Source organism: Poecilia reticulata, linkage group LG1 (genome assembly GCF_000633615.1).
Source record: "Poecilia reticulata strain Guanapo linkage group LG1, Guppy_female_1.0+MT, whole genome shotgun sequence".
NCBI classification, from domain to species: Eukaryota; Metazoa; Chordata; class Actinopteri; order Cyprinodontiformes; family Poeciliidae; genus Poecilia; species Poecilia reticulata.
In genome coordinates, this window is record NC_024331.1 from 1,245,212 (window position 1) to 1,259,864 (window position 14,653).

Consider the following 14,653-nt stretch of genomic DNA (forward strand, 5'->3'; position numbering starts at 1 on the left):
GGACCCAATAGGTTACTACTTCACTTATTGTAATTTTAGGTTTTACTCTTCACTCAGTTAATTTCTATTGTTCCATTTGACAACAAACACGTCTCAGGGATTAAGACACAGGGAGAGGTCATATCAACTTTGACCCAATTCCATCCAGTCCGATACATTCCAATACTATTCAACTGCAAACCGTTAAATTTAATTGAAAGTATATTATAACATTGAAATCTGTTAATTGTTTAAACCCATTTGGTAAGAAGTTATTTATACAGAGAACATCAGTGAATTCCAAAGATGCAATAACTGCAGCACTTCAGTTAGCAAATACATATGGTGACAGTGAAAAAGTTCCACTGGTTAAAAAGAAATCTTCTGCAATCTGTGATTGATTGGTGGCCATCTGGGACTAGAGGACCAGAAATTAGTCTTTATAGGAAAAAAGATTAAAGAAACCATATTAAATGGCCACCCATGTCCAGTACAGTTACACATGGAAGCATCAAAGTAAGAGTTTTCAGTGGGTAGGAAAAAAAACATAAGCAAAGAGCCTGGAATACTTTCTATGGGAAAGAAAAACAAAGAACACAGTGAAGCAACATAAATTAAATAGAATAAATGCATTAAAGGAAAGACACACGCTTGTGTACAGTAGGTGGCGGTGTACTCAAAAGGCTGTTCACGAGCCGACAGTTTGTCAAAGAAGAAGAAACCACATCCTCCCAAGCTCAGCAGGCGCGGAGAACAAAATATTTCTGGGGCGTTGGAGTTATTTTCAGGTAAGCAAAATTGCTAATTAAATTTGTTTACATTTTTAAACCATGGCAGTGAACGTTATGTGGAAGAATGAAATACTTTCTTGTACTTCGCGCGATGTTTGCTTCGAATGAAAATAGCGTAGTGTTTAGAAAGTAATTGACGTTGCCGAGACCTTTAAAAGCCATTGCAGCTGTTATTCTGGCCAAGATGGTGCGAGAGTCGGAACTCCTCTTTGTAAACCGAATCACTGTCGTTTTTTTTTTGTTTTGTTTTTKTTTTTTTTTTTTTGCCTTACAGATTTATGATGGGGACCTCAGGGAAAAGTGAGGAAATAATCATCCTCAGTGATGACGAAGATGATAAAGACACTTCCTGCCTCATTGTGGAAGTGGAAGCTGTGAAGAAAACCGGTAACGTTGCTTTTACAAACCCTCTAATATTTTTGATAAGTTTGTCTGAAGGCATCCAACAAAAAGTTGATCCTTTTCTTTTCAGTTGGTGTTCTACCTGTAAGCCCCCAGGATGAAGACCTGGTGGTCACCTTCTCCCGTCGGCCAGACGTGCTTCCTCACGCCCGTTACGACTGTCCCATACACCCTTTTATGTGAGGAAACTCTTCCACAAAACCAGTAATGCAGATCACGGCGTTTAGAATAATTTAGTGGCTTAGCAGACAATCTCTACTTGTTTTCTGTCCTGCTCAGGCCTACAGATTGTGAGAGGACTGCTCCCATGGCCAATAATCAACTTATTTGTGATCAGTGCTTCTGCTATGTCTGCGACAAGCTGGCGTCACTGGTGCGTGAGGATGATGTCTTTATATCCCTTACTAGAGATGCACCGATCAAGCTTTACCTGGTCAATATTTTCAGTTTTTCTGTAGGTTTTATCTGCTGATTTAGACTTATTTCTTCTTCAAAATGTCAGCTTTACAAATCTGTATATCAGGGACCCCTGCTCTTACTCCTTGTGGGGCCCCTGCTGCACCTTTTTAGATGTTGTTCCTTTAAAACGCCTGATCATCTAACGGTGTGTGTTGTGGTTGTGTGTCAGTGTGGGATGTGGTGCTGCAGTGGAGAGTGTCACTGCAACAGCCACAACAAAAGTGACTTCTGGAACGGCGTTAGGAACACGGCTCTGCTGGGGGAACTGCAGAGGTTCAATCTCACCCTGTCAGAAGTCGACCATCGTCTTCGTAATGCAGGTGCAAAACGTCATCATGTACTTAAACGTGTCTGATCATTTTAAATGTTGCTTTTATTAATGTTTCCTTCCTTCCTTTTTTTTTTTTTTTTATTTGATTTTTCAACTCCTTTTCAGACGCGATGTTGCAAAGCTTTAGAGGCAAACTGTCGGCTCTGTTTTCCTCCATTACGTTGGATCAGGCGATGCTGCCAGATTACAACATGAGCCAGCAGGACCTGAGCTCCAGGTGAGCTTTTTAAAACAAAACTTAAACAATATATTTCTGTGTCTTTGAAAAAATTGCTGAACGAGTAAGCATTGCCTTTAGAAGTGAAAAGTGCAGCAATAATCTTATTTCAGTTTTCAAGATTTTACAGGAGACCTACTTGAAAAAGTTGAGAAACTACAGATGACATTATACCATTTAAAAACACATAATAAGCTAACTTATTCCTGTTTTTTTTTCTTTGTGTTTCTCAGGTATGGACCTGTGGTTGAGTGTGTGACCCAGTTCCTGAATAAAGCCGACAAACAGAACAGTCGGGCTGCGGCCATCATGCAACTTGGAGCTGCTGAAGAGTTTATGAGACATTTTCAAGTGTTGGGGTGAGTAAACTGGAGGCGGCTTCTAAATTTAACTCAGGATGTGGGATTTGTTAGGTTTAAGGACCAATGATGGAAATGTGGAGTATTTTTATATTTCCAGTCATTATTCATCATCTTGTCTTCGTGTCGTCTCCGTCTGTCCACCCATCATTAGTTCATCTGTCTGACATCCCATGATATTTGCAGTTGCTGTCAGATCTGAAATTCCTATAGTAAATCATAAAATAATGTCATATTTGTACTTATAAAATAGGCCAATAATGGAGTTCAAACTCTAATTAGAGTCTGAAAAAGTAGAGAATTTGGGAATTAAAGTCATCAGCTGTTAAACTCACCTTCTCTTTCTCCTTCACTCCATTTTCTTTCTTTAACATCTACAGGTTCATGGGTTCATCTTCAGCTGCTACAACCTCTGAGACTATAATAATGTTACTGCACAGGTAAAGAATAGTGATGCAGCATTATTAAGTTTGTATATTTTATAATCCTTGAGGAATTATTAATATTTTTTAATTTTTTTGGTAAACACACTTTGGTGCTCAAAAAGAAACATCTGAACCTGACATTATTAGCTACAAACACAAACTTGCTAACATATAATTAATGCTTTTTTCAGTCATTCTATTGGATAACTTTGCTTTTTATGGTATTTTTTCCAGAGTAATATCATCAGTACAGAGACGTATAGTAATGGGTGACATTACGCCATTGTTTATGCAAAAACTGCAAGCATTTTACCAGAACAGGATACAATTCCCAGCTGACATGAGGCAACTAAAAAACAGGTGTGTATCAAAGCATTTTAATTCTAAAAGTTCAAATCCTTCATATTTGGATGTAACTCTTCATCCGTGTGCTGCAGTCTGACCATCCGACCCTGGCAGGACGTCCTGCTGGTGTCGGTGCTGAAGGGGCAGAATGTGTCGGGCTTCCGGAAGGACAAGGGCAAGAAGGACGTCCTGCTAGAAACCATTTCTGTGGTCCTGCTGAGAACTGAACTGCTCCAGCTTCAGTCCAGGTTAGCATGTGTGCTACTTCGTACTCGTGTCAGTATTTGGACATACACTCTGGAGGAACGATGAAGAATCCCGTGTTTTAACTGTGTGCAGGTACAGAGAGTTGTGTCGGTACCTGCGAGTCGTCCTGACCGATAACGTCACACTGTAAGTTTAACCCACATCCTGCAGTATAAATATAACCAGTGTGTTTAGCATTTTATGGCAACAAAATGTGTCAAGTTCCAACATAGCAGCAGCATCTCACTGAAATGCTTATTTTCAGTGCTGCACCGATTGCAGTTTTCTGGCAGATCGCTGACACCCGAGCTTTAAAAAGCCTGACTTGCCGATTCCGAATTTGGCCAATTTTTTTTGTCTGAAATGTTGCTGAATTGGCAACATCGAGGTAACTATTGTTAACCGTAAATGTGCAGATATGACCTGGTGGGCCGGACTGTCAATCAAACCTCTCACACAGGAGAGCAGGACAGTGGCTGATTTTTAGACCTTTGCCGAGGTAGAAAAGATCGCTGGATGAGATCAGCTTCAAATGTCAAAATCAGCCAATCACCGATCTCCCAAAATTAAGGAAGTCAAATTAAATAAATCGGCACCAATAAATCAGTGCAACCCTATTTAAAAAAACAAACAAAAAAAAAGACATCCAATTGGCTAATTTGTGAATAAATAGACCTTTAAGGAACAATTGATTTGAACAAAATCAGCTGTTATTGGTCCCACTATCTACTGCTTTCAATGAAATGAGATGTTTGCTTTACTCTGTTAGTTGATTCATGCCGTACACTTCATGACTTCCTGCTTCCTTTGGGTGTAAATATAATGTGACAAAGAAACTTGTTTCTTATAGTTTTTCTTTAAAATTGGAAAAATAATATTTATTTTAAGTAAGATGGAAAATGCTTATAAACCAGGAAAATGGCTTTTCGCTGAGGCTGGCTTATACACACACACACACACACACACAGTCAAAGCAGTGAAGGAAAGGTTTGCAGCTCCTGGAACTGAAGCTGCAGGAGGACATGCGCCTGTTTTGTCTCCATGCACAGTGAGCAGGATGAAGATCCATCCTGGGATTTATGTGACGTCTCAGCACAAACTGGGGATCCATAAAGAGAAAGTTTATCGAGAAGATAATATTTCTACCTCTGCATGTTGTCTTGTTTTCTGATTGGTACAACAAAATGATCAACTTGTATTTTTGAAACCTTAAAGACTTCGTGGTAAGCTTGTTCAATCAAACCAACAGGAAAATTGAAATGTTAATTTCTGTGGTAAGTTTCATGTCCTTTAGAACATATCTCAAGTTAAGTTATCTCTTTTGGAAGAGCAGATTTTGACCCATTTGATCATCCAAACATGTATTTTATTTTTCATTTGTTTGGTCTTTATACCATTTTTCAGTTCTACTTGGTTTTGGCCATTTTTGTTTCTCTTAAGCAAAAGCTCGTAGATGGAGGCATGTAAATCATTCAGACACAACAGTAGTAAGTTGTTTTATTTTCTGATTTGGAATCAGGTATCAGCACATCCAAGACCTCATTCCTTTCTTCAAGTGTAAGTTGGGAGAGTTTGGGTCGGCATTGGAAAGCCTCTTTCCCCCAGTCAACCCCCCCGCCTCCCGCTTCACTCCGGCCATTTTCCTCCTCTACCTCCGGATATTTGAGACGGCGACGGCACCGAGGCTGACGGTCAGCCAGCTGGAGCAGCTCTGCTTCTCTGAGGCATCCTGGGAACCAATTAAAGGTCAGAAAAGGATTGTTTGTTTTGGATAAAACGTGAAGAGGAATGGTTTTAACACGTCTCCTGTGTGTAGATGCTGTGCCACTGAAGACGTCAGAGCTGGTGAAGTTTGCTCTCAAAGCCCAGAGATGCTCCTTGTCGGTCTACTCAGATGTAAGTCTGCTGCTCTTGTTTCTGATGAAATGTTTCATGAATATCTGGCGTATCGCTATGCTAAAAGAAAACACTCTTCAGTTGTCGTGGTTCACGGGACAGAAAAACGCAAGTTAATTATATATTCGAGTGTAAAAACTTTATTTCATTTAAAACTATGATTAAAAGGAATAGAAAAAGCTGTGTGGGGGGAAAAACAAAGTTTACCATTTTCTTAATAGTTAGTAGAACAACCTTTACCATCACTAACTCTTGTTTGATTTTATCTGAATAAAATTAGATTGAATTTTAGCCCAAATTTCTTAAAAAAACAAATTTCTTTATTTCATTGAGATTAGCATGCACTAATTTTTAAATGACTTTTTTTTAGCTTATTGTCCTCTTGACTCTAGAACACTTCAGGTTAACTGTAACTAAGGCCTGTAGCAGCTGGAGCTCCCAGGTCTTCAGCTCTCCTGCGTTTTGCACCTTGTTGTGCTTTTTCTGGAAAGGTCTCTCCTGGAAAGGCTGGCTGAAATGTTTTATACTAATAAAAATACTCAACTGTTGTATAGTGGCCTGATGGGGTGCCACATGGCTCAGTGACAGTCGTTTTTCCCGGTTTGATTCCCAGCTCCGGCCCCGCTCTCTGCATGTCTTCCTCTTCACTGTCTGCCACTAGTGGCAACAAAACCTTAAATAAAAAACTGGTCTGAGGACAAAGCTTAGAAGAATACCTATAAAAACAAAACAAGAACCAAAAATGTTTTGGACAATGAGACCAGAAAACATGAACTTACTTTCCTGAGTCTCAAACACCTTAACCAAACAACCAGGACTGAAAACATTACTGTACTGCACATTTTCCGTAAACTTGTTTTATAAGTTACTTTTTGTCATTTCTTAACTTTTCTTTATCATTGAATTTGTAGTAAATGTTTCTTTTTATATGATGACTCTTATTTTCTCATTATTTTTCCCTGCATTTTAACCTTCTCCTGCTCTACAGTCATGGCCAAAAGTTTTGAGAATGACACAAATATTATATTTTCACATGATCTGCTGCCCTCTGGTTTCCATGTGTGTATGTCAGATGTTTTCATCACATACAAAAATACAATTGCAATCATATTATGAGTAACAAAATCTTTTATTTACAGAATGAGTTAATGCAGCAAGTCAATATTTGCAGTGTTGACCCCTCTTCTTCAGGACCTTCAGGATTCTCCCTGGCATGCTCTCAATCAACTTCTGGACCAAATCCTGACTGATAGCMGTCCATTCTTGCACAATCAATGCTTGCATTTTGTCAGAATTCCTAGGTTTTTGTTTGTCCACCCATCTCTTGATGATTGACCACAAGTTTTCAATGGGATTAAGATCTGGGGAGATTCCAGGCCATGGACCCAAAATCTCTATGTTTTGTTCCCTGAGCCAGTTAGTTATCACCTTTGCTTTATGGCAAGGTGCTCCATCATGCTGGAAAAGGCTTTGTTCATCACCAAACTGCTCTTGGACGGTTGGGAGAAGTTGCTCTCTCTCGGAGGACATTCTGGTCCCATTCTTTATTCATGGCTGTGTTTTTAGGCCAGACTGTGAGAGAGCCGACTCCCTTGGCTGAGAAGCAACCCCACACATGAATGGTTTCAGGATGCTTTACAGTTGGCATGAGACAAGACTGGTGGTAGCGCTCACCTCGTCTTTTCCCAACAAGCTGTTTTCCAGATGTCCCAAACAATCGGAAAGATGATTCATCAGAGAAAATGACTTYACCCCAGTCCTCAGCAGTCCACTCCCTGTACATCAGGGACAGAATATCAGTCTGTCCCTGATGTTTTTCCTGGAGAGAAGTGGCTTCTTTGCTGCCCTCCTAGAGACCAGGCCTTGCTCCAAGAGTCTCCGCCTCACAGTGCGTGCAGATGCACTCACACCTGCCTGCTGCCATTCYTGAGCAAGCTCTGCACTGCTGGTATCCCGATCCCACAGCTGAAACACTTTTAAGAGACGGTCCTGGCGCTTGCTGGTCTTTCTTGGGCGCCCTGGAGCCTTTTTGGCAACAATGGAACCTTGAAGTTCTTGATGATGCGATAGATTGTTGACTGAGGTGCAATCTTTGTAGCTGCGATACTCTTTCKTCCCTGTTAGACCATTTTTGTGCAGTGCAATGATGACTGCAGGTGTTTCTTTAGAGATAACCATGGTTCACAGAAGAGAAACGATGATGCCAAGCACCAGCCTCTTATTGAAGTGTCCAGTGGTGTCATTCTTACTTAATCATGACAGATTGATCTCCAGCCCTGTCCTCATCAACACCCACACCTGTGTTAATGGAGCAATCACTGAAACCATGTTAGCTGGTCCTTTTAAGGCTGCGATGAAGTTGAAATGTGTTTTGGGGGATAAAGTTCATTTTCTAGGCAAATATTGACGACTTTGCAATTAATTGCTGTTAAGCTGATCACTCTTAATAACATTCTGGAGTATATACAAATTGCCATTATCAAAACTGAAGCAGTAGACTTTGTAAATATTAACATTTGAATCATTCTCAAAACTTTTGGCCCTGACTGTACATCAGTTCCTTTATTGTAGTGAAAAGCAGCTTGACCTTGTGTATAAATGATGCTGTACCAGGGCATTACTTAGTGTTTCACATACAGATCTTCCAACTTTGCTTTATTTTTTTTTGTGGAAAGAAATGACTAACCCTAATATGTCTTGTATTTATATCCTATAAACTGTGGCAAACTGTTTGATTTGTGTCCGATTCTCTCCTGCAGCCTGAATGTTGGGCCAGTTTACTGAAAGTGGTCTGCTCTCCTCATGGCTCTCCGACTGCCCTGCCTGTACCCAGCCAACAGTTTCTACACGTATGTTCTTCAGTTTTAATAATTGCTTCTGAGACTCTAGATCTGCTATCGATTAATGCTAAATGTCTGAAGTTTGTCTGTCTCGTTCCTGATGGTCCAGGAGTCGCGGGATGCCGTCATAGACCAGCTCAACCAGCAGGGTTACAACATACAGATTTCCCGCTGCTTTCTCAGGGTAAGTTTGCAAAGATATCAGTATTAAATATGTGACTCATGCATATTGCTGTGGTAACAGATCGTGTGCTTTTGTCCACAGACATACCCAGATCAGGCCTTGTTGCTGTTGGTAACAGGAGCCTTGGGTGTCAGAATCCTTCAGGGTTCTTTTAGTCCAGCTCTGCCTGTTCTCAGTGCTTATAAGGTAATGTCTCCCCATATGAAAGCAATGTGCGCTTGTTGCTGCTGACCTCTGGTCGGCACTAGCAGCTGAACACAGACAACAGGAAGCCTATGTTAACCAGAGCTTATTGTCGCTTTAGATTAGGTTTTGTAGGAAGCTGATGATTTGATTAGCATTTTTATGCTAAACTTTTAGGATGATTCACACCGACCTGTTTTTATTTTTATTTATTTATTTATTTGATTGCAGCTGTTTAATATAAATGCTACATTTTAAAATATCCATTTGACAAACATTTAATTAATTTTGGGGCAAATGCAGAAAATACATTTAAGATAACATTCCTATGTGACTTATAAATCTGAACTATTATTAAAACTTGATGTAAGAAAACATTTTATTTATGTATTTTTTTAAACTGAAGCGTGTTAATTAACCATTTTTTGTTTGATTCTGTGTTGCAGGACAACCTGTGGGCCTTTCAGTGGCTGTGTGATGGCATGACGTCCAGTGAAGACCGTCTCCTCTCCTTCCTGAAGGAGATCACACAGGAGTCGTCAAACACACCAGGTATCAGGACATGTTGTCCCTTTTCAAATTCTGAGCTTGTGTTTTCACAGTGAGAGCTCAGATCTGCTCGGCCTGCAGACTTGAATCTTCCTGCTCTGATCTGAACCTGCTTCTGTTTGTGAATACAACCTGCACTCAGATTTGTTCTGTCTCCTGGTGAACTCTTGTGAGCGCACCAATAAGGGCAGCAACGTCACCATCATGGTCTTACTGTTACCAAGCTGAGTGGCCATTTTTTCTGGGAGGGGGCAGAGAAAAAACACACCTGGGTGGTTCCATCCCACGGTGAATATAAAGGCCAAAGTAATGAATTCCAACAGCAGAAGAGGCATTATTATTTATTGAATTGAATTGAAGTGTATCAGGCAATTCCACAGCCAAGCAGCTACATCAACAGGTGTGAGGCAAAGTGCCTGATGCAGCACAGTAACATCAGAGCAGCGGGACTTGTTGGGGTCAGGTAAGTTTGGGCTTGGCAGCCATGGAAACGGTACTTGAAGTAAAAAGTGTAGTGAAGAGAATCTGCTGATGTTTCTGTTTGGGAATCATAACTTCCTGTTCCGTCATGACCGGCTCCAAAACACAAAGCCTGGCCTGGAGGAACCTGACTGACCTCAATCAGTCCTGGAGATCTTTGGGATGAATTCAAGTAGAGATGGTGAGCACTTCTGGAATATTGGTCAGTTATTCCCAGAAACATTCCTAAACCTTGTGGAAAGGTTTAGGAATGTCACTCAGGTTTTCTATGTGTGAAGGCAGACCGGCCGACTTTCAGCTTTCTTGTTTTTAAGAAGGAGTAAAATAAGGAGCCTTGCTCTCAAAGTGAAATTTTTGTTTGGAAGAAAAATATTATGCGTTATTCAGCTGTACAGTTTATAAAAAGGCAAAAAGAAGTGAATCAGGTTCTGTTTCAGCCTGCTTGTGTTCTTTTCCCCAATAATCTCTTTTCTTTTTCTTTTAACTCTGCAGAAAATCAGCTGGTCGTTGATTTCAAGCCCTTCCACGTAAAGTTTCCTTCAGAGGTTCAGCTCTGAAGCTCTAAAGTCTCACCTGGATGATCTTGCCTGTGCTAAGCCCACTTCCGAAAAGGACTGTTTTGTTTTTTTTGTTTTTATCTCAATGTGAAGCCATGTGGAACTTTTGTTGTATTTCTTGCTTACTTTAAGCACCATGACAGTAACGCTGAGCCAACAGTAAGATTCTGCTGTCATGTGCTTTACATTTGAACCTCTGTCTGCGGCGCAGTGGATGGTAGGAATGTGCCTCAGGTGACACACAGGGAGAGAACTCTTTACTCTTTCACACTTTTGTTACCATTTATTAAACTAAACAATTCCCTCAATTCTCTTCATGTAATTTAATGAAACGGGTTTTTGATGCGCTGTACAATAACACTGGTTTTAGATTATAACATATGATGCTTTATACCGTTTGAAAATCAGTCAACTATTTAAAAAACAATTTAGACAAAGCTTAAAATATAACTTTAGAAATTAACTTTAGAACAAACTAATACTGAAATTAAAAGTTCCAATGCAGGTCTGACTTGCAGACATGCACAGCAAAAAGAACAGTTCAGATGGAAAAATAATTATTTTCATACTTTATTTTCTCTCATTAATGTATTCATCCATTTGACTGTTTGTTTTTTCTACTTTCATATTTAAAACCTTGCTCCACGGTGTACAGTTGTATTAAATCTACTTTAAAGATCAACTAAATATTTGCTGAGTGCTGCTAAAGTGGACATGAATTCTGTTTCTGTTTCTGTCTAATGATTTTCTTTCATGTTCATAAGGACTCATACTGCCATCAGTGTTGATTTCTGAGATAATCTGGTTTAATAAATGACTCCAGTGTTTGGCCTTTTTTTTTCCCTGACTTTATTTTCAAAGTAAATCATCCACAATGGAATATATCACATTTATTACATATATAAATAAAATCCAGTAATTTTGCACTCTTTGGCTGCTGTATGATTTTTAAAGCCAAAGTAATGTTAATATATTAATAGGTCAAAACTTTTACAGTCAAAATTTGGCTAATTCTTCAAAATGGAAAATTTTCAGTCATTGTTGGAAAAGGTTTATTTTATGCATTAAAGTTAGGAAGCACAACACTTATGCGGATGCAAGTTGCTGACAGTCGGTGCTAAAAAATGTCTTAAAAATAAACCCTGAGTTTTAGGATTCCATATGCTTTGGATTTGATTAAATCTTGAAAATGTTGCAGATTTTTAGGTTTTCTTTTATTCACTTTGTTTTACATTGTCTATAGTCATGACATTTATTTATTTAGGGTTGCATAGTTTGACTAGCTTAAATTATCAAAATTACAATTTGTTCTGAAAAAAAGGAAATTAGTAAAAAAAAAGCAGAAGTCACAGTACCAGACAAACTGAAACCATACCGTGTACAGGTTATCTTTGCTCTGGCTTATTTATTGATATGTATGAATTTATGATGAAGGTATAATTTAATTTTGATGAACTGGCGACCTGTTCAGGGTAGAGGTCTGCACCAGCTCCTTCATGTCCACCTCCAGGTCAAGCTGATGGATGGAGACAGTTAACATTCATATCCGTTTGAGTCTTAAATGTGCACATATTTATATTGATTTTAACAATCCTTTGTGCACATACAGCAGCTGCTAATTACTACTAAGGCATTGTATGGACATGGAGGGCAGGTACCAAAATAAAAGCATCCTGTGAATCTGCTCTGCTGCTCAGTCTGTTTATGTTGGATATGTGTTCCTGTGAAGCTGCACTGAGCTGTAGGAAAACCTGAAAGGCGGCGGTCCGTGTCCGGTGTGGCGCTGTGTGATCAGGTCAGTCAGAAAGTGCATCACTCGAAAATCATTTTCACTGCTGCAGAGTTGTGGTGCTTGCTGCGAGTCCTTTTCCTCGGCGATGGCTCTGTAACGCTGGGAAGCAGCGGTAAAGGTCTGCAGCAGCACCCGGTTGGCCAGCTCAGTCAGGCAGCTCTCCAGGTGCAGCAGGTAGGTCAGGCCGCGGCTGATGCCAGTGTGAGGGTTGGCTAGGAAGCCGACCAGGGATCCGGCATATGAAGGACAGCGCAGCGTCTTCTGATCCAGGTCCAGCAGAGCGATGTAACGACTCAAGTGAGTCAGAGACTGAAAGATGGAAGAGGATGCACTGGAAGATGATCTGGAGAAGAAAACCAAGCAGGATCTTATGACATATAAAGGTATGAAGTTCTTGCAGATGGAACTTGCCTCTGAATTGACTCACCTATTTAAATGTTTTCTGCGGTGCAACAATAGTTACTGACCTCATCATATGCACACGCATACAAAAGTTTCATGCAGTTTAAAAGCTGCTATTTTTCTAAGAAAGGTCAGCTTTATCTGGTCATGAATACCTGAATTAACAAATTTGTGTGGAAGGACTTCAGAAAGATTACAAAATCTTCTAAATGCATTGATTTGTACTAGAGGTGAACCAATTTATCAGCGCCAGTTTCCTTAGTTTTGGGAGATCAGCCGATTCTTCCATGTGAAGTCGATCTTATCCTCTGATCTTATCTGTTTTAACAAAGGTCTAAAAATAAGCCGCTGTCTTCTTCTGCTCTCCTGTTAGAGGTTTGACTGTTAGATCGGCCCACCAGCTCATGTCTGCACGTCATCCTCTCTACTGGTAACTTTCTTGCTATATTTAACAATATTTTAGACAAAATAAATTGCTATTTTTTTGTCGACATGTAAGGCTTTATAAAGATTGGTAATTGGCCAAAAACTGCAGTCGGTGCAGCCCTAGTTTATATCAAAAACTTCTGGGACAATCTCCTGTCCAGTAATATTTGTTACTGTGACAGGCAGCACCAAACCACAAGAGACAGGAGGAATTAATGTCAACAAACCAATGCAGAGATATGGACGAGTCACATACAGTAACAGTCACCTGTGTATTCCTATGAGCCTCCAGGTGAGCAGGTCGGTCAGCTGGAGGGGCGTGGCCAAACATGAAATCACAGCGCTCCCATCAGCACCAGGAGCTGGCAGGAAGAGCCTCAAGCCGTCCACCAGCTTCCTCACCAGCTGCTCGTCTCCTCCGATGACAACCAGTGGCCGGCCAATCAGCAAACAGAAGATGGCATGCTGGGAGAAGGAGAGCTGCTTGATGAACCTGAGGGCTCGCAGGCCAGCCCTTCTCCTCTTCCTTTTCTTGTCCACACATGTGCTGGTGAGGTTGACTGTGGTGGGAGACGGTGGCTCTGAGCTGCTGGTGAAGCTGGTGCAGTCGGAGAACTCGTCCACACTGAGCAGCCTCACAGGACCGCAGGGCGGCGTGCGCAGAGCAACCTCCGCCAAGACGCTTTTAGGAGCTATTTTTACATGGAGGTCAAACACCGGCCTTGACTTCTTCTGCCTCGACTCCACTGCGTCTCCAGCTGTGTGGAAACAGATTCATGACGTGATTAAAGCAAAGAAAACTGGTAAGCTTTTTAGTACTTTAGGACTCAGGAGTTTGTGGGCTGATGCCAGCAGAACCACGCACTGCACAGTTTATGTCAGGTACAGGAGCTGGGAGGTAAAATCATCAAAAACCTTTTGAAAGATCTTGAGGTTCAAAAATCTCTTAAAAGATTACAGGAAGACCTGACTGCCTGGGATAAAATAATCATATATGTCGTTAAATGTACAGTAAATGTGTTACCTTGTAGCAGTTTATTCATCGTGTCTTTATGGACTTCGTTACTCTTCTCTGTGAGTGAATTGTCTTTCTCTGTAACATTGAATATGATTTCCTCTAAACGTTCTTTTCTTCCACCAGATTGATCTCTTTCCTCCCCGGCAGTAGCAGTGTTCTTCATCCTCTCCTTGAGGACTTCATCAGGCTTACAGCCAGCCTCTGACTCTTCCTCTTCCTCAAATCCATTGGTCAGAGTGTGATGCTCCGCCTCTTCCTCTGTGATGGCGGACAGGTCATCAGGAACGATGGACTCAGTCGTGCTGAGAACCTCGATACTGTCCTCACTGTTGGTACGCCTGGCAGAGGTTCGCAGGCGCCGAATGCCTGCGTCTCCTGCTGCATGCTGGAGAATCACGTCTGTCGTCCCGACACGGGTTTCTGTGGAGAACACAAACTACTGAACCGACTGTTTTCAATCAGATCATTGCTGTAATAAAATGCAATAAAACACAGAGATCTAAATGGATCATTTTTGGAAGTTTAATTACTTGATAAATTGCTAAAAGGCATAGTTTGAATTATTTTCAGATGTGCTTCTGTACCACTGCTGAGAAAACGAGGCACAGATCATTAACTGTACAACAGAAACGAGATGGAAACAACACAATAAACTGTTAAAATGTCCCATTTAAAATTCCATCCATCCATCCATCCATCCATCCATCCATCCATCCATCCATCCATCCATCCATCCATCCATCCATCCATCCATCCATCCATCCATCCATCC

General features: G+C 40.7%; 2 protein-coding genes across 6 annotated transcripts in view; one reads left to right on the forward strand and one right to left on the reverse strand.

Moving 5' to 3' along the window:
• Window positions 1-663: 663 nt before the first annotated feature.
• On the forward strand, window positions 664-11,075 carry LOC103462169 (uncharacterized). 5 transcript variants are annotated; one of them, XR_001777113.1, is made up of 19 exons: window positions 664-767; window positions 1,045-1,157; window positions 1,243-1,351; window positions 1,452-1,545; window positions 1,801-1,951; window positions 2,068-2,179; window positions 2,413-2,538; window positions 2,919-2,978; window positions 3,198-3,323; window positions 3,401-3,556; window positions 3,648-3,701; window positions 5,074-5,300; window positions 5,371-5,450; window positions 8,210-8,299; window positions 8,400-8,474; window positions 8,556-8,660; window positions 9,104-9,209; window positions 9,798-9,867; window positions 10,179-11,074. XR_001777113.1 is itself a non-coding variant. In XM_008404781.2 (18 exons), the coding sequence occupies exons 2-18, from the start codon at window positions 1,049-1,051 to the stop codon at window positions 10,241-10,243; spliced, it is 1,845 nt and encodes a 614-aa protein (XP_008403003.1). In that variant the 5' UTR covers window positions 664-767; window positions 1,045-1,048; the 3' UTR covers window positions 10,244-11,075. The 5 variants fall into 5 exon arrangements, 2 of the variants coding, with proteins under 2 accessions (XP_008403003.1, XP_008403028.1); XR_001777112.1 differs by having other exon boundaries at window positions 9,104-9,669; window positions 9,798-11,074; XR_001777111.1 differs by having other exon boundaries at window positions 9,104-9,867; window positions 10,179-10,207.
• Window positions 10,318-14,653, reverse strand: part of smcr8b (Smith-Magenis syndrome chromosome region, candidate 8b) — an 11,579-nt gene continuing 7,243 nt past the window's right edge. The window contains exons 4-6 of the mRNA XM_008404827.1: window positions 13,888-14,301; window positions 13,132-13,621; window positions 10,318-12,378 (exon numbers count right to left, since the gene is read on the reverse strand). Coding sequence (XP_008403049.1) covers window positions 11,946-12,378; window positions 13,132-13,621; window positions 13,888-14,301 — 1,337 coding nt within the window. The 3' untranslated portion in view covers window positions 10,318-11,945. The remainder of the gene's footprint in view (window positions 12,379-13,131; window positions 13,622-13,887; window positions 14,302-14,653) is intronic.